Consider the following 23,420-nt stretch of genomic DNA (forward strand, 5'->3'; position numbering starts at 1 on the left):
TTATTAATTAAATTTAAACACTTTAATTAAGCCCATTACTTTTCTTCTTAAATACTTTTAATTAAGCCTAATTAACATTCTGTAAGTATCTTACTCCCTCTGTTCCAAAATAAGTGAGTTTTGAGGTTTTTGCACGTTGATTAAGAAATTACAAACTTTTATTCTATTTTTCTCGTTTACCTAAAAACAATAATGATTAAAGTAATTTCAACCAATAAACAATTATACTACAGAATATAATAATTAAAAATATTAAAATGCATTTATTTTTTACCTAGAAACTTGAAAACATCACTTAAAATGGAACAAAAAAATTTCCCTAAAACTCCACTTAAAATGGGACGGAGGGAGTATTAATTAAACCTAAATACTTTAATTAAGCCCATTACTTTTATTCTATCACAACATGATATCCTTCCTTTTAGACTATATTTGATAAGTGATTTTGCCACATGTCCTCTTTACAATCATTTTCACAAAAATAATATGACATGGCTAATAAAATTGATGACATGTCTTATAGATTAATATGACATGGACAATTATATTTAATGTTAATTTATATTTTTAGTAAATTTTTTAAAATATGGTAGTAACTCATATATTACATTTATTGTTGATTTATATTTTTGGATTTTTTTTAGAATATGGTAATAATTCATAAATTATTATTAAAATAATATATTCAACTATGACATTTCAAATTTTAAAATATCATTTAAATGATAAAATTTTCAAAAATTTATACATTTTCTAGAAAATTATAAAATTAAATCGTAAAATCAAATTAAATATTTAAATCATTAGTTTCTTATATATATCTATAAATTTTATAAATATTGTTTAATTTTAATTTTTGACAATTATGCAACTTTTACATATTTATTTAATATATTTAATTAAAATAAATAGATAGAAAAATCTACCTAAGATTATAGTTTTATATATATATGCACATTCTTAAATATAATTAAAAATAAACAAAATTGCTTTTTATCTTAATTTTAATGTTTAGTTAAATCAAATTTATATTAAAATATTAATAAGAAAAAGAAAATTTACAATATTAATAAAAAATAAATATAATTATATTTATCTGTTAAAAATATTTTAAAATTTTTTTATTGCACATGTTGCAGGTAAACAGCTAGTCTTGTAATGAACAAAGATGAGCCTAATGGATTCATGAAACAAATTACAAACCCAAAAGAAGTAAAAATGGTTACGCAAGGGTTAAAACAAAACATTAGAAAGTTCTCGGTTAAAAAGGTAATAATTTAGAAATTATTGGACATTCAGTTGATTTTCTTTTTTAGTGTTTTCAATTCAACTCTGTCGTGGAGACATGACTGAATAAAGTAATTAAGACATGTCTGAAAAAAAGTAAATGAAGTCGGTGACTGACTTCGCCAAGACCAATCTATGGATCAGAATACGTACAGGAGGAAACCGTCTCCGATCAGCACCACCACTGCCGGCGGTTCAAATCCACGCCCTAGCTCCGAACTACTTCCGATGAAGCTTCTCAGCTTTGGTACGATGAAGCTCACCAGAACATTCACAACTTGCTTGATACTATTCTCTGTGCTACTAGCATTCTCCATGATCTTCCATCACCACCCATCTGATCCGAATCGGGTAATGGGTTTCGCCGAGGCAAGAGTTCTCGATGGCAGAGACTACTCCAATGTCAGTACTACCAACGGTATGGTTTCTTCTAAGTCAAAAGTTTAGATCTTTATGCATTTTGCCTTTACACGAACGTCCAAAAGTTTGAATCTTTCTATAAAAAGAAGAGTCTTTGTTAGTTTAGTTTCTATAACATAGTTCATCTTGATCTAAAGTTTGAATCTTTCTATAAAAAGAAATAGTCTTTATTGGTTTATTTTCTCGAAGATTGTCTTAAGTGTCCTGTTTGGTCTGACTCTCAATTGTTTTGTAGATTCAAATGATTCAGATAAACTTCTTGGAGGACTACTCGCCACAGGGTTTGATGAATCTTCTTGCCTCAGTAGATACCAATCACCACTTTACCGTAAACCTTCGCCTTACAAGCCATCTCCTTACCTCGTCTCCAAGCTCAGAAGCTACGAAACGCTTCACAAGCGTTGCGGTCCTGGCACTGACTCTTACAAGAAAGCTTTAAACCAACTTCATCAAGAAGACCACATTGATAACGACGGTGAATGCAAATACGTTGTGTGGGTTTCCTTCAGCGGGCTAGGCAACAGGATACTCTCTCTAGCCTCGGTCTTTCTCTACGCGCTTTTGACGGATAGAGTCTTGCTCGTAGACCGAGGGAAAGACATGGCTGATCTCTTCTGCGAGCCGTTTCCTGATATGTCCTGGTTACTGCCTCTAGATTTCCCTCTGAGGGATCAGTTTGATGGGTTGAATCAAGAGTCCTCTCGTTGCTACGGACACATGCTCAAGAATCAGGTGGTTGATAACGAGAAGGCTTTGTCTCATCTTTATCTTCACCTTGTACATGACTACGGAGATCATGATAAGATGTTCTTCTGCCAAGGAGACCAAACCTTTATAGGGAAAGTCCCTTGGCTGGTCGTTAAAACAGACAACTACTTTGTTCCATCTCTATGGCTGATCCCTGGTTTCGATGAGGAGCTAGACAAGCTGTTCCCGGAGAAAGCGACGGTGTTTCACCACTTGGGTAGATATCTTTTCCACCCAACAAACCAAGTGTGGGGCTTGGTCACTAGGTACTACGAAGCTTACTTGTCACAAGCGGACGAGAAGATTGGGATCCAAGTAAGGGTTTTCGACGTGGGAGCAGGTCCTTTTCAGCACGTGATGGATCAGATCTCATCTTGTACTCAAAAAGAGAAGCTTCTACCTGAAGTAGACACGCTGGTGGAAAGCTCTCGCCGAGTAGAAAGAACCCCAAAACACAAAGCTGTCCTTGTCACATCTCTGAACTCGGGGTACTCCGAGAATCTGAAGAGTATGTACTGGGAGTATCCGACGTTAACAGGGGAAGTCATCGGTGTTCATCAGCCGAGCCAAGAAGGCTATCAGCAGACGGAGAAGAAGATGCACAACGGAAAGGCTCTTGCGGAAATGTACCTTTTGAGTATGACTGATAGTCTTGTGACTAGTGCTTGGTCTACGTTTGGGTATGTAGCTCAAGGTCTTGGTGGTTTGAAGCCTTGGATACTCTATAAACCCGAGAACAGAACAGCTCCTGATCCTGCGTGTGGTCGGGCTATGTCTATGGAGCCTTGTTTCCACGCGCCTCCTTTCTATGACTGTAAAGCTAAAGCGGGCATAGACACGGGTAAACTAGTTCCTCATGTGAGACATTGTGAGGATATGAGCTGGGGACTTAAGCTAGTGTGATAAAAAAAGTTTGGTTTTGGTTTTGGTTTTGGTTTATACTGTTTTTGATCATATTATGTAACAAGCTCCCCTCTTTTTACAATAAGATCATATTTTATAGAACTCAAGAGCAAGAAGGGTCTTTATTACCAAAGTTTCCGGTTGTTTTTTTTGTATTATTATACAAAATATGAAAGGGTAAAAAGAGAAGGAGAGATCAGATTTGATATCTACTTTCCTTTTTTTCCGTCTTAATGGATCTGTACCGGTCCAGAAGGAGATTATCTATTGCCAAAGCCATTGATGAGCAAACAGAAGAACAGATTGGAGTCCAAGAAAAGAGATTCAGATTGTTTGGAGTGATGAGAATCACTGAAATCTTAGCTTATTTCATGGTTTGTGTCCCTGTTTTGTTAGTGATCATGGTTATCTTTGGACATGAATCGTATGATCAAGGAAATGGCTTTGCAAAAGCATCAAGAATCATCCAAATCAAACCAAATGTGACTTCAACATTGCAGAGAGATCAGAATCTAAAAGGTAAAAACATATGTTTAAAGCTTTTTTTTTCTTTTTTTTACCTTTTTGGGATATGTTTTTAAAAAAAAAGTTTCATCACATTCTGTAGATTTGTCTCTCCTTGGAGGACTACTTGTACCTGGTTTCAAGAAAGAGACATGCTTGAGTAGGTACCAATCTTACCTCTACCGTAAAGCTTCGCCTTATGAACCTTCTATGTATCTCATTTCAAAGCTTAGAGCTTATGAAGAGCTTCACAAACGATGTGGACCTGGAACCAGACCGTATACCAACGCCGAAAGACTGCTTAAACCGAAACAAACCGGTGATCCAGAACCAGAAGGATGCAAGTATGTTGTCTGGATGGAGTTTAGTGGGCTAGGAAACAGGATCATCAGCATTGCCTCAGCGTTTCTTTATGCATTGTTGACGGACAGAGTCTTGCTCGTTGAAGGAGGAGAGCAGTTCTCAGACCTTTTCTGCGAACCGTTTCTTGACACCACTTGGTTATTACCAAAAGACTTCACCTTAACAGACCAGTTTAGTGGCTTTGCTCAAAACTCACCTCATTGTCATGGAGAGATGCTGAAGAGGAGACTGATCAACGGTTCTTCTATCTCGTCTCTTTCTCATCTTTATCTCCATCTAGCTCATGACTACAACGACCATGACAAAATGTTCTTCTGCGATGAAGACCAGAGTTTACTTGAGAATGTGCCTTGGCTGATCATGAGGACTAACAACTTCTTTGCACCGTCTCTCTTCTTGATCCCTACGTTTGATGAAGAGCTTGGTATGATGTTCCCGGAGAAAGGAACGGTGTTTCATCACTTGGGACGTTACCTTTTCCATCCTTCCAACCATGTATGGGGACTCATCACAAGATACTATAACGCTTACTTAGCCAAAGCTGATGAGAGGATTGGTCTTCAGATAAGAGTCTTTGACGAGAAGTCTGGTGTATCTCCTCAAGTCACAAAACAAATCATTTCATGTGTTCAAAACCAGGAGCTGTTACCTAAACTAAGCAAACCAGGAGAAGAAGAACACAAGCAGCCATCAGAAGATGAAGAAGGCTCTAAACTCAAAGCTGTATTGGTCACCTCTTTAACAACAGGATACTACGAGATCTTGAAGACAATGTATTGGGAGAATCCAACTGTGACAAGAGATGTGATTGGTATACATCAGCCAAGTCACGAAGGACATCAACAAACAGAGAAGCTAATGCATAACAGGAAAGCTTGGGCAGAGATGTACTTGCTCAGCTTAACCGATAAGTTGGTTATCAGTGCTTGGTCTACATTTGGGTATGTGGCACAGGGACTTGGAGGATCAAGAGCTTGGATTCTGTATAAGCAAGAGAATCAAACCAACGTGATAAATCCTCCTTGTGGTAGAGCTATGTCACCAGATCCTTGTTTCCATGCTCCTCCATACTATGATTGCAAAGCAAAGAAGGGGATTGACACAGGTAGTGTTGTTTCTCATGTTAGACACTGTGAGGATATTAGCTGGGGACTTAAGCTTGTTGACAATTCATAACTTGAAAACAAGACAGTGCAATCCCTTTTTTTGTCTTTCCTTATTGACTTAATTTGCTTTAGCCCTGCAATGAGATACACAGATCTTTCCTTGTTCAGTAAATAAGGAAACTTCTTTGTTTTCTTTTTACATTATGATAGTGAGCTTAGTTAGTGGTTTAAGGGCATGTGTTATTGGGCCTAGTAAAACTGGGCCCATTTAGTTTTCTCAACAGTTTAGGTGGGAAAAAAAAAGAATTCTCAATTTTTTCTCAACTAACAACGGAATAATAGGGCTTGCTTGTTTGAATGTAACTCTCAATCGGTTTCTCCTCAGTTTAAGTAGGAAAGAAGTTTCCAAGTATCTTCTCACACGCCTAACTTTGTTCTGTAGCTCTTTCTCTTGTCTCTTTTATATAAACTGTAACCAACACTCCTTTAATCTCTCGTCAATCCCACTCACACACACACACACAACCCATGGCTTCTTCTTTTTCTTCTTCCTCTTCGTTACTACCTTTCTTTCTTATCATTTTCTCATGTTTCTTGGCCCTTTCATCCTCAAGAAGATCATTACTCGACCATCCTTCTCCAACAAACCTTCCAAGATCCGGTTTTAGATTAACTCTAAAACACGTGGACTCCGGTAAGAACCTCACGAAGATCCAAAAGATCCAAAGAGGGATCAGCCGTGGATCCCACAGACTGAACAGGTTAGGAGCTGCGGCTGTTTTGGCTGTAGCCTCAGGTCCTGATGATACCAACAACATCAAAGCACCTACACATGGAGGAAGCGGTGAGTTTCTCATGGATCTAGCTATAGGAAACCCTCCGGTTAAGTACTCGGCTATAGTCGATACCGGAAGTGACCTTATATGGACGCAGTGCAAGCCTTGCACCCAATGTTTCGACCAACCAACTCCGATCTTCGACCCGAAAACGTCTTCCTCTTACTCAAAAGTAGGATGCTCTTCTGGTCTTTGCGACGCCTTGCCTCGATCCAGTTGCAACAAAGACAAAGGTGCTTGTGAGTATGTGTATACATATGGAGATTACTCGTCCACAAGAGGGGTCTTGGCCATGGAAACGTTTACTTTTGATGACGAGAACTCGGTTTCGGGTATAGGGTTTGGGTGTGGGGATGTGAACAAAGGAGACGGGTTCTCTCAAGGTTCAGGTCTTGTAGGTCTTGGACGTGGACCACTCTCTCTTATCTCTCAGCTCAAGGAGACTAAGTTCTCTTATTGCTTAACATCTATTGAGGATAGCGAAGCATCTAGCTCGCTGTTTATTGGCTCTCTAGCTTCGAATATCGTTAAGAAAACAGGTGCAAGTTTGGCAGGTGAAGTCACCAAAACGATGTCGCTGCTACGAAACCCTAACCAGCCTTCTTTCTATTACCTTGACTTACAAGGCATCACCGTTGGATCAAAACGCCTGCCCATTGAAAAGTCTACTTTCGAACTAGCGGAAGATGGAACAGGTGGTATGATCATCGACTCTGGCACGACCATCACGTACCTCGAGGAGGCAGCGTTTAAGGCCTTGAGTAAGGAGTTTACTTCTCGGATGAGTTTACCGGTCGATGACTCGGGATCCACAGGACTTGACTTGTGTTACACGTTACCTAGTAACGCGAAGAAAATTGCTGTTCCTAAGCTCGTTTTTCATTTCAAAGACGCGGATTTGGAGCTTCCGGGGGAGAACTACATGGTGGCTGATTCGAGTACAGGCGTTTTGTGTTTGGCCATGGGAAGTTCTAATGGGATGTCTATTTTCGGAAATGTTCAGCAGCAGAATTTTAATGTAGTTCATGATCTTGAGAAAGATACCGTGTCGTTTGTTCCCACTGAATGTGGAAAATTGTAGATTTTTAATTGTTTCCTTATTTTATTATTAATGAACCTTTATACTTTTTTCATCACGTTAGCAAATGCATCAAATTTCTTACAATAATAGATATCTCTGAGAAGACAGAAACACAATTTAAAAACAAGAAAAGGTAGTAGTAATCTTTGTAAATATCATTTATATTTCCTTATTGATAAACAATTATTTGAAACTAGACTAAGTTAAGTAAATTTATGTGTTCCATTTGTCAGTGAAACCATAATGATAATTAATATATTTTGAGTTTGAGCTCAGATCTCTAGAAATATGGTAACAAATAATAAAAATCTATTTTGCATCGTTCATTGTTCACCATATATTTTGGAATTTATCTAAAGTATACTCGCCTTCTGTTTCATAATATAGGATATTTTGGATTAAATCACAAAGATTAAAAATAACAAAAATTAAAGATCATTTATATATTTTTAGCAAAAAAAAGATCATTTATATGAGAAGAGTGACTATTACAATTTATGTAAAAGAGTGCTGCTTTATTTTGGAAGGTCAAGTTCCATCATGAACAACTTAGAAATTGACATTGATATGATTCTATGAGAATCATTGATAATAAGTAACGATAATAATTATAATAATTACTAAACGTGGAAGTAAAGAAAAGGGTTCGCTCAACCTCCAAGCAACTTTTGAAAAAAGAGATGAAATGCATGCGTCATGCAATTTTAACCTATATGGAGATTTATACACGTAGCCCAACAAACATAATTGAGCCCTAATTAACTTACCTGTTTATTTTGATTTATCAAAATGTTTATTTTGACAGTTTACCTTGTATTATATTTCCGAAAATGTACATTTGTAGTTGTAGAAACATTATATATATTTGTTCCTTCTACGATTGTACATATATCTCTTACTCTCATAGACATATTTTGATTTATCAAAATGCTTTAAAACCATATAAATTGACAGTGTACCTTGATATTTCCGAAAAATGTACATTTGTAGTTGTAGAAACATTATACATATTTGTTCCTTCTACGATTGTACATATATCTCTTACTCTCATAGACATATTTAACAGGTGGATAGTTTTAATAGTCTTGTATTTGAAAAGAATATTCTAATGTGCAATGTATATTAATGCGTAAAAACGAAGGAAATTGAGTTGCAAGAAAAAAACTAAAAAGTAACATGATATATATAATATATAAGGATATATTTCTCGAAGGAGATGGGGACAGAACAACACATGACTGAAGTTCCAGATATATTATCGTTAAATCTTGTTGACCTATTAGCAATCAGTTCAACTAAAGGGGCATAGCGGGCTTAAGGCTGCTAGGGACTCTGGGGCGAGAAGAAGCTTTTCCTGCATTCATGTTGATGCATTAACTAGTGTCAGGCATACATAATACATAATTAGACTAAATCTTCCATAACCCCAAATTATACTGTATCATTGTAAGCATTGTTGGTTGCTTATGAGTTATGAGCACATCAACTTATCCAATGGGTTAGGCAATGTCAGACAATTCAAATAGTTTATCTAGCTGTTTGGTGGTGATGTCGCTCGTTCCACAGTGTGTTTTTCTTATAACCAAGAAATTTTGGGCCTTTTGCCCATAGTTAATTTTGTAGGCTTAGAACCAGTACTGATAATATTTGTGGCCAATTCAGAGGCATACAATTATTTTTTCCAATATGATACTTCTTAATTAGACCATGTGGCATGCATTGAAACAAGATCACTGATCTATAACGGTTAAGCAACCGCACTTTAATAATGTGTAATCAAGTTACAAGTCCTTGTATTTTATGATAAGACTTTGGTGTTCTGGTGCAACTGTATGACGCTCATTGATTTGAAAACTCGTCTTCTGTTGCCTCCGGCTACCTCAAAATTTCTGATTCAGTCATACAGATATGCCTATTATGATTATGATGGAGAATGAAGGAGACGTGGCCACAACAACAACAACCTGTGAGCTGCAGATTGACATTATATGAAGAAACTTCATATTCAGAAACCAGAATGTTAAGAAAAAAAGGTTCGTACTACTACGTGGCCTGCCACAAAACTCAGTTCCTCTTACCTTCACTTCTGGTTCAAACAGTTATATATGGCATATTAGGTATCCGGCTGTTAGAGGAATTTGAGTTGGTTTTTCGACTTAAACAGGTCTGGAAGGATTCTCCACGTTTATCTAGTTCCGTCAGAAGCATAATTCTACAACAAAATCATCTACTCATTTATGAGATGTGATATTAGAAATGGAAGGATATCATCCTTTTGGTTTGATTACGAGACGACTCAAGGTCTTCTCCTGACCTTCACTGGCGAATCTACTCCTAAGGCAGCTAGAAATAGGTTTTGGAGACTTCTTCCAGCGAGATCTCTTCATATCGAATCTCTCCTGTATCTCTTAACGTTCTTGTCTCCACATGATCCTTCTCTTTGTGATTATGAATTTATTTGAAAGGAGTGGAAATTTAAGAAAAATCTTCTCCTCTAAATCGACTTGGGAACACCTTCGAGTCTAATCTCCATCAGTGCCTTGGCACAAGGTAATCTGGTTCAGAGAGCATATTCCTCGGTTCTGCCTCATTGCCTGGGTGGCTTTGCTGCGACGTTTACCAACCGTATGTGTGCTAATATGCTCGTCCTTTAATAACTTTTTTCTCTTGGCAAAGAAGGTTTAAGATACAGAGAAACCCTAAACAACAGTTTAATATCCGCCTGTATTGAACGAAAATAAACAAGAAAATTTTCAAGTTTTGTAGTCGCTAAATATTTCTGATTCGCTAGATTTCTTTCCGGTATGAGTAAAGAAAACGATGATAACATAACCATGACAGTAGACCGGAACAAAAGCTCTTTGAATAAGCATATATGTCAATCACGCACACTTGAAAACAAGAAAAATTAAAATCATTCAGAAAGTCGAAAAGAGAGACACACCAAGTCATAAACAATTCAGAATACTTGAAAAGTTTTGAGTTTTCAACATCAATGAAAAGCCCATTCGTTCTCCTTGCGAACTTGTGCTTCTTCTTCTTCTGAATAACCATTCTCGATGTTGAAAATCTGGCGAACCTCCTCTGGTTGAAAGTCTTTGATGTAATCTGCGACCTTTTTGCATGTAATGTTGAGAAGGCCTTTGAGATCGAAAATCATAGCATTATCATGTCGTGCAAGAAGATCTTCGTCCCACTTCTTGAGTTTATCCGCAGCCTCCTGGTTGTTTTCGACCGCACCAGCTTCGACGTGCTTCTTGCAATACTCAATCGCTACGCTTAGGGTCTTCCCGGCCATGTTTGCTAATGGGATCGATCCACTGGCGCAGTCGTCTTCGATCATGTTTGCTACGGTCCCGAACTCACGCGCCACCGCTTCATCAATCTAAAAATTCTCGCCATCGGAGCTCGTCAACTTAATCTTGTTTGACGTAGACATCTTTTGTTTCTAGGGTTTTTCTCGGGAGAAGAGTTTTAGGCTATGGTTCTTTAGTTGATGTGATATGATGAAAACATATTGGTCTCTATTTATAAACTCGAAGAGGGTCGGTGAACTGGAAAGTATGTAAAATAAAATCTTTTTCTCCCTAAGCAATAATAAAAAAGGAAAATAAAATAAAATAAGTAAATAATATCCTACAGTTTAGTTTGGCAAAAGGAATTAGGGTTACTATTTTTTAAAAAATGGTTTTGACAAATCCGGGTGACAAATGGAAAATCGAGTCTCATCAATACCATTAAATCAGAATCATTCCTAAATTATATATGCCCTTAATGAATGTTTTAAAGTTTTCCAAAAATATCCTTAATTTTACAAATGATGATAAAATTCATTAATGGTATTTGAGTTTTTTAGTTTTAGGCATGCAGAAATATATTTAAATGGATCAATAAATAATAGGCTTACACATATTTATAAAATATGCTACTATTATTTAATATAAATATTTTATGTTCAGATATTAAATATATATATATATTCTGAAACTAAATTAATAAAAAAACATAATTACATTATAATGTTATTTTCTTAAATCTATGTATCATAAAATTAATTTTAAATCTAAAATAGAAAAATAGAAAAATACAAACTTATAATAGGTTATTAATACAAAAATAAACTAATATTGTCAAATACGTTTTTATATTATCTTTTTATTTGGATGACATAATAAAAATATCATCAAAGTTTAAAGACCGCAAGTTTATGTAGTATTAAAAAGTATATGATTAATTTAATAAAAAAATCAAAATACTATAAGATATTTTATGTTTTATTTGATCATTGGTATTAGATCACATGTTAATAATGAATTTTTGGGTTTTACCGGGTTCTATTGGATTTTTAATTAATGATTTTTTTCATTAAATCCGAACTAGATTATATACATAGTACGGGTCTACCAGTTCAGCAGATATAGGTCGAATATGAAAACACTTCTTAAAATTCAACATTATTTTCAAAAAGCTTTTAAATTATATATTTTTAATAAAAAATTATAAATTCATTCAAATCACTCTTGACCAAATATTTGTTCTATTTATTTTTATTTTGAAGAGAAAAGCAAATAATAAAAATATAAGAACTCAATTGTTATGATTTGAAACAAAAATAATAGTAATTTGTAAATTAATTTTCGGTTAATAAGTGAAAACTAACCGCGCTTTTTAGCAATATTTTATATAATTATAAATCTTTAAAATTATATAATAGACCAAGTAAGAATTTCGGATAAAACATTGTTTAACTTATTACAAACATAAAACGGTTGTATGACGCATTTTAAATTTTGTCATACTGTACACACTATTACAAACCTGCATAATTGAAATTTGATCATGTTACGGTTTATATAATTAAAACGAATAATAGTTAATCTTTATATTGAAAAAACAACAAAAAAAACTCCGCCCTTTCAAGGGCGGGTCAAAATCTAGTACGCCAGTTAATTTTCCTTTCTTTTCTGTTAATGCCTTCATCAATCAGGGTAGACCAGAGATTTGATTTCATAAAAACTTACGGACTAGATTGACTAAAATTTTATTAATATTATTTATTAATACAATTAGTGATAAATTAACATTTTGTTTTATCGTATTTGTTAAGAATTTTTTTTTAAGTTTGAAGATAAACACATATAGAATAAGCAATTTAGATGAAAATTTAGAGTATACAACTAATGTTTATGAATAGTATCTCTTTTTATTTGGCAACTATATCTCTCGAAGGTTTATTTGGCAGATGTCAACAGGATATGAAGATTTGTTTTATCTAAGAATTTCTATAAAATAGATTACATATTAGATTTTGTAGATAGACAAATAAGTAATAAATCCTAATACAAAGGTCAAAACTATCAATTAGTATACAATATTTTAATATTGACATTGTAAAATGCATACTGTATTATCTTACAGTAAAAGTTATATATGATTTCATACTTTATATGCATGTATCCTACCAATATATACATACAGTATAAAATCTATAAATTAATAATCAATAAATTAATAAACATGTTAAATTAATAATTTTTTTAGGTCTTTCTAATTGGGCCGATTCAAAATATGACACAAATCGTTAAAATAACAACATAATAATTTTCAATAAAATTGTATGTTATACTCCCACCAAAATCATAAATTAATAATTTATATATAAATTATATAAGTGGAAACAAAACATTATATTTTTTTATTCACAACAAAGTTCATCTTTATTTTTTCTTAACACTTCAATATATTTTTTTATAATATTTAGTAAGATTATATCTTAAAATAAAATTTAAATTCTATGAAATTTTTTTTATAAAATATTTATATTTTATACAACCCGTCCCATTGATTTAAAAATATTTATATAAAATATTGTATGCAACCCGTCCCATTGGTTTAAAGTATTTATAAAATATATAAATTAATACTCAATAAATTAATAAAGACCGTAAATTAATAAATTTCTTTGGTTCATTTATCTTAAATGATTATAAAGTTATCTCATGGCATTCACAAAATTGTAGTATGAAAGTTAAAACATGTTTTTATCACATCACAAACATTATGTTGAATTTAATTAAACCAACAATAAAGCTAATAATGGTTCCTAAGAAATCTGTTTGCTTTATTAAATTTTTAAATCCAAAACTGACTTTTTCATAAATAATGCAATGGTCTTCCAAAATATAAATGGACCGAATAATTTACTAAATTTCACATGCAATCAGCTATCACAGGAATAAATCACCATTACATATATATGTCAAAAACATTAGATAAGTTCTACTAAACTAACCAGAAAAACTCACCACCATTTTAGAGCCACAAAATCAAAATTTAAAGTGATATATCAACACAAAAAATTTCAAACACATACAACTCACTCGACTACACAATCAACAACTATTCTGCCCGCAGCACTAACATACCACTAGTACTCTATAAAAAACGACTTTTGATGGATGGACATTGATTTGGCTAAACAGCATCAAGAATGAGCTAATTCGTTCTCCTCCGAGCTAATATCTTTGAAAACAATCTTAAATCATGCTTTCAACGACTTAGCACCATCATCATACTTTTGGAGCAAGAATTATATAATTAAGTTGCATTCACTAGTTGCATAAAACAATAGAATTTTTTGTTGTACCCGTGATGAAGTCATGAATAAACTACATGCTAAGAAGCACCATACCACATCACCATCACAATGTAAAAGGAAACCGAACCTAGTAGTAGTATTTTCAAAAGTTGAAGAAAAACCTGTTGTAACTTGTATAACTTACACAAGTCTTTGCAAGATGTTTGAAAATCTAAAAAGAACAAAAAGGGCTGAGAACTATTTTTGAAGGGACTGATGATCACTGGAAACAAAAAAAATGTTTTCCTTTCTCTATTTTTTCCATGCATATAAAAACACATTTTTATGTGTATATAAATGTTACTCCTCTTCCCTTCTTTCTCCATTGTCTTCATTCTTCATGAGCTTTATCAACCTCCCCCTCTGTACTCTTCGATTCATCAAACGCCATCAACTGCGTACAACGGCAACAACCAAAAACAATAAGCATTTTCTCTACCTTACAATTGTGTTTATATTACCATTTACAATTAAACCAAAGCAACCAAGACATCTTAAACGCAAATGCTAAAGTTTGCTTTTGAAACAATCGAAACCTAAAAGGAAGAGAAAACATACCGGTTTGATGTCACCATTCCAAATGCAATGAGAAGCCAAAAAACCAATGACGGCTGGGACAATGTACAACAAAGCAGGCTGAAACAAAGGCAACACACAAACCAAAACCCATTAGATAATATCCCAAAAAACATTAGTTGTGTGTGAATGGACCACAGCAATTAAGACACACAGAAACTGACCTGTGCTGCTTGAAACCAGTTCATGACTACAATAGTGAGGACAACTCCAGCAACGTATCCCACAAATGCACTTGTGAAGTACTGTGGTTTACTGCGTCTTGACACATCAAATCTTAGAGCCAGTGCAACAAAAATACCTAGAGGAAAACAAAAACTAATGTCTCATATATATTCATATAATATCCAAAGTTCAAGAATATTGAGATAAGCATTATATGCATTCGTACCCGGGATGACAATATCACCAAGCCCAAGCATAGAATATGGTCTTAGAGCATCGCCCGTAGGGAACAAAAGCTGATAAAGATATTTCAACAATGAGATTACTGACCAAGATACTAAGAAGAAAATCAAATTGTTTTTGTTTTATGTACAATTTTGAGGCATCTTGACTAACCTTGATCGGAGCATCAAAGGATTTGGCAACACTAACCATAACCGGAGTAAAGAAGACCCAGAAAATATCATAGAAAAACAGTCCAACCTGCAAGTCAGATATGAAACAAAAAACAACAAATGATTAGAGACATGTTCAAAAACTTGTTTTAAACATTAACAACATCATTCATAAAATGGAGCTCAGATATATCCTTCTTACCAAAAGGATGCCACCAGTCTTGAATGATCCGAGAGAGAGCATCTCAATTCCCTGTATTGACCACATCCTTCGTTAGGAAACAGACACACAAATACATTCTGACGATGATGCAACAACATAGTCTATTATTGAACTCCTCATCATAATGGAAAGGAAGGAAGAAACCTGAATGCAGAAGGAAAGGCCAAGGATGTTATTAGCGAGCCAATGTTTCTTCCAAGCATACCAGGCGCAGAAGAAGAATCCAGGGATTCCAGCAACAACCTGGGACTTTGTGAATTCTACCTCCAAAGCTGTTTCAAGACAAAAAGGACAACAGGCTGCATAAGTAAATTTAAACAATGTCCAAAAGAGCTTTGGATGACAAAGAAAGCGAGATATGAGTAGCAAATACATTTGAAATAAGGAAAAGTCCAGACGGTAACAACGTCATTCCAAAGGTTAGGAAGAAATCTGCTGATGGCAGGTAACAGTGTCGCTCTGCAATAAAAGAAAAAAAGTAATTTGTGTATTAGGAAAAGGAAAAGTCTCATGAGTTAGACCAAAAAAAAAAAAGAAAAGTAGAAGAGAGACATACGAAAGGGCGACGGTGCCAAGAACAAAGAAGTAAGCAGTGAGGACAGCATTGACCAAGTCCTTGGAGAGAAACTTGAACAATAAGAAAAGGGAGAGAAGCATAGCACTCCCAACCAATGGGAAACGCATGGCATGCTCTTTCGACATCGTCTCCTTACATCATCAATTCCAAACACAAAATTTAGATTTAAAAAAAAAACACAAAAAATCTATGGTAGCGTCTGTCCGTCATCTTACAGTTGGAGGAGAATCCTTGACGGAACGAAAGCAACCGACAAAAACAGTGAGACATGCCGTAAGGACAACATTCAAGTTTGGGTTCACCCTCACAACAAGTGGTGCCAATGTCAATCCTGAAACCAAAACCAAAACAATCAATCAATCCCACCAATTCTAAGCCCTAATCTTAGATCAACCTGACTGATCTGAATCAGAAGGAAATCAATCAAAACGAGACAATCACAATCAATGTAAATCGAGAAATTGAATTGAGTGAGAAGGAAAGGAGAGAACCTGCGAGAGCGAGATTAGCGATGCGCTCACAATTCTTCATGACTGAGATCCCTCCGTGTTCCGTTTTACTCTGTAATAAAACGAGTTATGAATGTAGAGAGAGAGGGAGAGAGATCCAGTGGTGTGTGGGGTCAATTCATCACTCAAAAAAAAAAATCCACCAGATCTGTTAAAATTAAATATATAAAAACAATTATGAGAGAAACAGAAGAGAGTAAGGAAGAAAATTAAATAAACGAAGACTGTAGACGTTACTGCCTGTGACCTGGCTAAGTGACAGACGTATATAACTGGTAACGTCAACGTGTTCATAACTTTATATCATCATCTTCGTATTATTATTGGTCAAGTGACATTCACATCACAAATGTGTATTTCTTTTTTTTTTTTTTTTTTTTTTTGAACTTTATGTATTTCTTTTTGCTCAGTATGGTAAGCAGTAAATGGTAAGTGATATTTTCCGACTTCAACGGAGACTATAATGTAAACATAAAAACATCACAAATAATGATGCAAAAAATAACAAAGATTGGAATTTAGTCATCAGCATAAGAATTCTCGAACATTAAGAAAGGGTATCTAACAATGAGACTAGCAGAATCAAGACAAAACCTGGTCTGATTTATTCACTCATGTGTTTTTAAAACATTTTGAATTTTAATTAGATTTATTTAGTTTAAAATGTATTTCACTCATGTGTTTTTAAAACATTTTGAATTTTAATTAGATTTATTTAGTTTAAAATGTATTTGACTTATTTTTGATTTTGGGAATCTAAAATTATTAAGACAAATTTGCATTTTAATCAGAAAATCCTCGAAGATTCGTCGAAATCTGTAACTTATGTTTCGAAATCTTTAATTAAATATTATTGGATTGCAACAAGTATTATAAATTTGAATACCATTTTGAAACTAAAAAATAAATAAAACACAATTAACCGGGTGCGAATAAGATCGATCAAAACTGATCCTTTTCCATTTCTGAATTCTGATTTCTTCTGAATGTTGAAACTTAAGTTTGCATGAGATTGCAAAAACAAAATATTTATGATTCTTTCAAGATCTTCCAGCATTTATAAAGTCTCAAGACTGAAAAGAACACAAACCTCCTTTTCCTTGGATCCCAAAAAAACGCCAAGTGTTTACCCAAAAAATAAACAGCCCAGAATCTAAGTGTCTAAAACTGGAACAATAAACCTTTCGAAGTGGTCTAGTGATCAATATACATGATTTCTTCTATGGGAATTTGAGTTCTGCAAAACAAGAAGAACAAATTAATAAACACCATCACAAGTATATTTATATGCAATGTGTTAGTGGATCTTGTGAATCATATACCATTTGGTAGCCATAGTCATCATTTCTAGCAGTTTCCACTGAACCACGAGAATGGTTCTCCCGTTTCCTCTGCTTTGGCTTGCTCGAAGTTTCCGTCGCTTGAGATATATAAGGAAAGAACGTTGGAAGCAAGACAAGACCACGATCCATGTCGAACACACTAGCTCTTAATCTTAACATCACTTGCGTGAGTGCCTTGATTGCTGCATCAAGACTTCCAGTTATCTAAACCACACGAAAGAAAGAAAACATTGTTTAAGTCCTCTCTAAAACACACACACAAAACTGATGAGAAGCATTTGACGATAAAGGGGTGAAGATTCTATTTCACCTGGACCATCTCCTCGTCCTCGCGAGCAATTTGCGGTACATCTTCGCCTTGAACAATTCGGATATTGGCTTTTGTGACACTCCTCATCTCGGATATAATAGCCCCACCTTTCCCAATGAGACACCCTACTCGTGAACTAGGAACAAGAACACGAGTGGATATCGCAGAATCTGTTGAGTCTTTCCCTACTTTCTCGCTGAATCGCGTTTGCAAACGTAATGCCGCATTCACTGTTGGAGATTGGTCTTCGAAGCACTGTAGTAGTTTACATATACATCAAGACGGTTCAACATTTCACATACAGAAAACCAGATTCTGATAAATACTAAAGGTTTGCGTTACCTCCTTTGATGATATGAAAATGATACAGTCATCATCTTCATCAGCTTCATAGGTATTGACTTTAATGACAGCACCAGTTTCTTGCCTAATCTGATTAATGAAACTGCCTCCTTTCCCTATAACACCTCCAATATTTTCAGCTGGGCAGATGAAGCAGATAGAAAACTCTCTTACATCAGCAACATCTCTCGACGAAGAGTAGTTTCTGTGAGAGCTCGTCAGTGGAGGAGGACTCATTAGCATCCCACCGGACTGCTGCAGGCTACTTGAAGAAGACAGAAAGTAGTGCTGAAACCGCGACGGATTATCATAAAGCAAAGATGCAACTTGATAAAGAGCCTCTCTAACAGCAAAGGGCTCTCCAATTATCTGGAAGCAAAAAAAAAAGTCAACACCTCATAAGCTAACACGAAACTCAAACCTTTCTCTTAATTGCATTACCTGAAGAAGCTCATCATGGCTCAAAGCCAAAGCACAAAGAGGCAGATTGTCGTTTATAACACGAATCTGAGCATTTGTCTCCTCACGCAGTTTCTGTATAACTTGTCCACCTTTCCCAATAAGGCAACCAATCTGATCCGAAGCCACAAGCATCCTCGCAGCAACCGTTATTTGTTTCTCGCTACTATACTCATCACCATAACAATCACCGCCCACTTCTTCAGCAACAACCATATCATGAACCTTGAGAAGCGCGTCGAAAGCAGGACAAGCAAACTCCTCATCATCATCATCATCTCCTCCAATGCAATTCGTCTCCTCGCTAGTTGAGTAAATAGTCACAACACGCTCGTCGCAACCGGGTAAAGCCTCGTTGATCCTCATGTTCGCTTTCGTCTCGGACCTCATCTGCTTAGCGATTTCGCCGCCTTTACCGATAATGCTCCCTGCTTTCCTCGCGGGACACAGGTAACGATACACAGTAGTGTCTTCTGATCCAACACCATTATTATCTGTATTGTATCATCAGTGAAAAATATCTCTATCTCAGCCGCTTTAACACTTGAGATTGAAAACTAAAACTAAAAGTAGAAAGAGGTCTTACCATAAATGTTCCTCGTATTAGCCATTTTAGCAACGATCTGATGTGGCAAAGCCAAAGGAAGCTGAAGAGATTCAAAATTAGGGCAACGGATGTTTCCTAATAGAGTCAATGTAAAACCCTAAGTTTTAACGGCGAGAAGTATAAATAACCCTAGAAGCACAATTCTCACGCAATCGATTAGCGTGTTTGAACAGTACGGAATCGGAAAGTTAAAAGGAGGAAAATCTCACCGGAGGATGAAAGAAGGTGACGATCGGTTGCTGGAAAGATGCAACGGCCTCTCCGTTTTTTTTTTGAAATTGAAGAGAATGGGAAGAAAAAAAGTCGTGCGGGCTTAGTTAACGTCTATGGAGAAGACTAGGAAGGGCGGCCTGAGCAAGTTTGTGACGTGTGGGCTCTTTAATCTTTCTCGCGTCGTGACGACACGTAGCCCTGTTTAAATAAGCAGAAAACAATTATAAATGTTTTATCTCAATGCTCAAATATTTTAAAATTAATGTATTTGATTAGAAACATAATATATCAAAACATTTACTATAAAATAACAAAACGGCACCAAAACTTCATATATTCTGTAACAGGGTGGAGTAATTTGATTTTGAAAGCTAATTGGAAAAAAAAAATGAAATATGGACTTGTCAAACTATTGGATTATAGAATCACGAAGCAAGTTCTCATGGTTGTCTAACAAGCTTCTTAAGCTAAAGCACACTGTTTCCCCCTATCTAACCTGCCTGTTTTGGAAGCACAATTGGTCCCCTCTTGGGAACCTAACTACTTTCATTAATGTTCGTACTGCTCTTCCAATGGGAATCAGAGCTACTGCGACTCTGAGTGATCTTTACTATGATGGAGTTTGGCATTTGCGCCCTGCAAGATCAGACAATCAAGTTCTATTACATGTCTGCTCTGTAATTTGCAAAATGAAACAAGAAATCACCTGTTTTTTGGAGAATTTGATTGATCAGAGACAGGATTGCATGTTTCAGATTCTCCAACCCACGGCTCCGTTCCACCATGTTCGGGCTCGGGAATGCATGACAGAGCAGCTAATTACCCCTTACCAGAGGCTGACTTTCTTGCTCCTCTCTGTTTCAGTTCTCCGACTCCAACGCCACGCAACAAAACTTCACCGTCGGAAAGACGTTCCTGTTCGTCTTTTTTCTTCCCGACTTTATTTTGGGCTTCTTCTCTGAAAATACTTTGGGCCTCGTATTCTATATCTTTGTTTAAGGCAATATTGCCAAACCAGTAACACTGCCCTTAATTGGGCCTGTAATCTTTTTTCATTTCTTTTATTTAATAGCAAGCCAACTTTCAAAAAAAAAAAAATTTGGACTTGAAAAAAAAAAAAGGGAAAATCGCATAAAAACCTTCAAAGTGTCACTTATTAATACTTTAAATCTTAAAATTTTTTCACTAGCACTTTTAACCTTCAAAATGAAATTTATATCATAAAAAACCTCCAAAGCAAAAAGTTGACCGTTCAGCAGGTAATTTTTCAAAAATAATTATTTAATTAACAAAATAAACAAAATAAATAAATATAAAAATTCAAAAATAAGTAAAAACTGAAACTTTAATAAAATTTACAAAAATGAAACAAAAAATCAAAAAACTTAAATTAAAATTTTATAAAATTAATAAATATTTTAAAATTAAATATTTTCTAAAATATTAATAAAATAAAAATAACTAAAATAATAATAAATCAGATTAAATATAAATAGAGAAGAACTAATAAAAAGTTTGCAAATTTTTTAAAAAATAGAAAATTCAAAATTCACTAGTGACGATGATGGTTTCTCACATAACCATTAACAATGACGATAATTGCCATATCTCCAATGATAGTTTCCACATCATCGTTGAAAATGACCAAAAAAAAATTCAAAACTTTTCAATTTTCATTTTTTGAAATTTATGAATTTTATTTTTCTGTTTTTTAATTTGATCTCATTTATTTTTGAATTTATTTTTTAAATATTAATTAATTTTCTGTTTTTTCTAATTTCTGATGATTTCTATTTAATTTATGAGTTTTTATTAAATTTTACGATTTTTGTTTAATTTTCTGATTTTTATTTAATTTTTTGATTATTTTACTAACTAAATAATATTTTAAATAATATTATTTAATAACTAAAATAAACAAAAAAAATAAAAATAATCAGAAAATTAAACAAAAAATCTTAAATTTAATAAAAACTCATAAATAAATAAAAATCAGAAACCATCATCGTCACTAGTGATATAGTTGAAATTGTTATTGTCCACGGTGATATGATATATTTTCTGAAAAAATATTATAATTAAAAAAAAAAACTGTTTTGAATTTTCTATTTTTTTTTAAGTTTATGAACTTTTTATTTAGTTCTTCTCTATTTAAATTTAGTCTTATTTATTACTAAATTTTAGTTATTTTTATTTTGTTAAACTTTTAGAAAATTATTTAATTTTCTAAAGTTTTTAATTTATTTTTATTATGTTTTTATTTTGTGAATTTTATTAAAAGTTTCGATTTTTATTTATTATTTGAATTTATTTATTTATTTATTTTTATCTTATTAATTAAATAATTACTTTTTTGAAAAATTACCTGTTGAACAGGTCAACTTTTTACTTTGTAGGTTTTTTGTTATACAAAAATCACTTTGAAAGTTAAAATTGTTACTGAAAAAATTTCGAGGTTTAAAATACTAGTAAGTGATATATGAGGGTTTTTATGCGATTTTTCTCTAAAAAAATGAAATGAGTTGACATAAGAACTTGCTAACAAATAATAAATTATTGCGTTCTGGTTAAAAAATAAATAAATAAATTATTGCGTCCACTTGTATCTGGTATTGAATTGTTGTCTGAATCGAGATTAGATGTGCAGTTTAACAAAAATAAGAACAGATCATTAGTTATTAAAAAAAAAGAACCATTTTTTATTTACTGATGTCCCCCCCTTCCCCCCACCCCTCAAAGAAAAAGCTAATCAATCATCGTTTAAAAATTACTCGACTAATCAAAAATTCATGCGTTGAACATATATGCCATATGTATTTTCATATATTGTTTGAACAGATCTTTTTGTAAATTTAAACAATGAGTAAAATATTACATGAGTTTATTAATTAAGTCGCCTTTTCTCATGTCCATTGTTGGAAAATACTTTGATACATTACATTCAAATCGTAGCTTCAACCTTCAAGCCTTCAACTCGAATGTGGTATGATAAAAACTAAAAAAAAATGTCAGATTTCAAGTTCATTTCAAATTACAACTTGTCACTCCTTTGTAGAGTTAATACAGTCCAGTGATTTAATGGGCCGAGCTATCTAGCAAACGACAATTTCGTATGAATTTTCACGAGTCTTTTGAGTTTTTTTTTTGAAAAGATTACTTAAGTCTTTTGAGTTTTGGATCCTTTATAATAATAATATAAAACTACGTTTTCCTCTAAAAAATATAGTTGAGACAAATATAATCTATTTTGGAATTAAGAATATGAATATTGAATAAAAATAAAAAACTTAAGTAATCTTTTCAAAAACATTTAATCTAGTTCGTTACAGAAACGATGTGGCCCCAGTTACTTTTTAGTATATGCTTAAATTTAAGAGAAAATTGGCTAAAAGAATTATTCTCAACTTAGATTTGTGTAAATAAGACTTGTAGAAGATAATTTAGATAACTAGGATTTATATTTTTTAAATACTATTATACCCTTTAATTTATTTAATTTATTTTGATATTTTGTAATTTAAAAAAAAGTTGAAACAGAAAGTTAAAAAAGGTCGTGAAAGAGTAAAAACACTTAAGTGCTCGTTTTAACCTAATTTTGGATTTCGCTTTCTTCTTTTTCTCCGTCAAAACCTTCAAACAATATCAATGATGATTTAGGGTGAGAATCCTTGTTTCTGTTGTGAAAGTGTATTTTATTATTGAATCAAAGTGTTCCTTATATAGGAAATACATGGCGACATGGGCCTAAATACAATGAGCCATAAACGGGCCAAGATTACAAGTAAATATCTAATGGGCTGGACATCCATAAACATAA

At 33.8% G+C, this 23,420-nt stretch overlaps 5 protein-coding genes and 1 pseudogene across 7 annotated transcripts; 3 read left to right on the top strand and 3 right to left on the bottom strand.

The window, feature by feature from the left end:
* The first annotated feature begins 1,350 nt into the window (after positions 1 to 1,350).
* Positions 1,351 to 3,459, top strand: LOC108854685 (galactoside 2-alpha-L-fucosyltransferase). Its single transcript, XM_018628303.2, has 2 exons — positions 1,351 to 1,705; positions 1,943 to 3,459. The coding sequence occupies exons 1-2, from the start codon at positions 1,423 to 1,425 to the stop codon at positions 3,355 to 3,357; spliced, it is 1,698 nt and encodes a 565-aa protein (XP_018483805.2). The 5' UTR covers positions 1,351 to 1,422; the 3' UTR covers positions 3,358 to 3,459.
* A 118-nt stretch (positions 3,460 to 3,577) lies between these two features.
* LOC108854684 (fucosyltransferase 2) lies at positions 3,578 to 5,439 on the top strand. The gene is made up of 2 exons (XM_018628302.2): positions 3,578 to 3,876; positions 3,965 to 5,439. Exons 1-2 carry the CDS (start codon positions 3,591 to 3,593, stop codon positions 5,398 to 5,400), a joined length of 1,722 nt encoding a protein of 573 aa, XP_018483804.2. The 5' UTR covers positions 3,578 to 3,590; the 3' UTR covers positions 5,401 to 5,439.
* A 387-nt stretch (positions 5,440 to 5,826) lies between these two features.
* LOC108854686 (aspartic proteinase nepenthesin-1) lies at positions 5,827 to 7,299 on the top strand. Its single transcript, XM_018628305.2, has one exon. It carries the CDS (start codon positions 5,859 to 5,861, stop codon positions 7,245 to 7,247), a length of 1,389 nt encoding a protein of 462 aa, XP_018483807.2. The 5' UTR covers positions 5,827 to 5,858; the 3' UTR covers positions 7,248 to 7,299.
* Positions 7,300 to 10,095: 2,796 nt separating this feature from the next.
* On the bottom strand, positions 10,096 to 10,686 carry LOC108835914 (SKP1-like protein 14; annotated as a pseudogene).
* Positions 10,687 to 13,992: 3,306 nt separating this feature from the next.
* On the bottom strand, positions 13,993 to 16,471 carry LOC108852135 (signal peptide peptidase). Its single transcript, XM_018625638.2, has 11 exons — positions 16,312 to 16,471; positions 16,036 to 16,151; positions 15,800 to 15,951; positions 15,617 to 15,702; positions 15,388 to 15,515; positions 15,223 to 15,273; positions 15,022 to 15,108; positions 14,852 to 14,921; positions 14,625 to 14,761; positions 14,443 to 14,520; positions 13,993 to 14,278 (listed from the first exon to the last, which is right to left on the bottom strand). Exons 1-11 carry the CDS (start codon positions 16,349 to 16,351, stop codon positions 14,216 to 14,218), a joined length of 1,008 nt encoding a protein of 335 aa, XP_018481140.2. The 5' UTR covers positions 16,352 to 16,471; the 3' UTR covers positions 13,993 to 14,215.
* Positions 16,472 to 17,269: 798 nt separating this feature from the next.
* On the bottom strand, positions 17,270 to 20,504 carry LOC108852134 (KH domain-containing protein HEN4). Of its 3 annotated transcripts, none has more exons than XM_057008884.1 (9): positions 20,310 to 20,504; positions 20,100 to 20,239; positions 19,600 to 19,801; positions 19,370 to 19,406; positions 18,766 to 19,277; positions 18,325 to 18,693; positions 17,983 to 18,237; positions 17,652 to 17,876; positions 17,270 to 17,566 (listed from the first exon to the last, which is right to left on the bottom strand). In XM_057008884.1, exons 4-9 carry the CDS (start codon positions 19,392 to 19,394, stop codon positions 17,531 to 17,533), a joined length of 1,422 nt encoding a protein of 473 aa, XP_056864864.1. In that variant the 5' UTR covers positions 19,395 to 19,406; positions 19,600 to 19,801; positions 20,100 to 20,239; positions 20,310 to 20,504; the 3' UTR covers positions 17,270 to 17,530. The 3 variants fall into 3 exon arrangements, with proteins under 3 accessions (XP_056864864.1, XP_018481136.1, XP_018481135.1); XM_018625634.2 differs by having other exon boundaries at positions 19,370 to 19,430; positions 20,310 to 20,503; XM_018625633.2 differs by having other exon boundaries at positions 19,370 to 19,465; positions 20,310 to 20,503.
* Between the last annotated feature and the right edge of the window lie 2,916 nt (positions 20,505 to 23,420).

This window comes from Raphanus sativus, chromosome 4 (genome assembly GCF_000801105.2).
Source record: "Raphanus sativus cultivar WK10039 chromosome 4, ASM80110v3, whole genome shotgun sequence".
NCBI classification, from domain to species: Eukaryota; Viridiplantae; Streptophyta; class Magnoliopsida; order Brassicales; family Brassicaceae; genus Raphanus; species Raphanus sativus.

Bases quoted from the DNA above. Each gene is read 5' to 3' on its own strand.
- LOC108854685 (XM_018628303.2), top strand. From the start codon at position 1,423: ATGGATCAGAATACGTACAGGAGGAAACCGTCTCCGATCAGCACCACC. The intron at 1,706-1,942 runs GTATGGTTTCTT...ATTGTTTTGTAG, and splicing joins CAATGTCAGTACTACCAACG to ATTCAAATGATTCAGATAAA.
- LOC108854684 (XM_018628302.2), top strand. From the start codon at position 3,591: ATGGATCTGTACCGGTCCAGAAGGAGATTATCTATTGCCAAAGCCATT. The intron at 3,877-3,964 runs GTAAAAACATAT...CACATTCTGTAG, and splicing joins GAGAGATCAGAATCTAAAAG to ATTTGTCTCTCCTTGGAGGA.
- LOC108854686 (XM_018628305.2), top strand. From the start codon at position 5,859: ATGGCTTCTTCTTTTTCTTCTTCCTCTTCGTTACTACCTTTCTTTCTT.
- LOC108852135 (XM_018625638.2), bottom strand. From the start codon at position 16,351: ATGAAGAATTGTGAGCGCATCGCTAATCTCGCTCTCGCAG. The intron at 16,152-16,311 runs GTTCTCTCCTTT...TTTTGGTTTCAG, and splicing joins CGCTAATCTCGCTCTCGCAG to GATTGACATTGGCACCACTT. The intron at 14,521-14,624 runs GTCAGTTTCTGT...CCTTTGTTTCAG, and splicing joins ACTGGTTTCAAGCAGCACAG to CCTGCTTTGTTGTACATTGT.
- LOC108852134 (XM_057008884.1), bottom strand. From the start codon at position 19,394: ATGGCTAATACGAGGAACATTTATG. The intron at 19,278-19,369 runs GTAAGACCTCTT...GATACAATACAG, and splicing joins TAATACGAGGAACATTTATG to ATAATAATGGTGTTGGATCA. The intron at 18,238-18,324 runs GTAACGCAAACC...AAACTACTACAG, and splicing joins TTTTCATATCATCAAAGGAG to TGCTTCGAAGACCAATCTCC.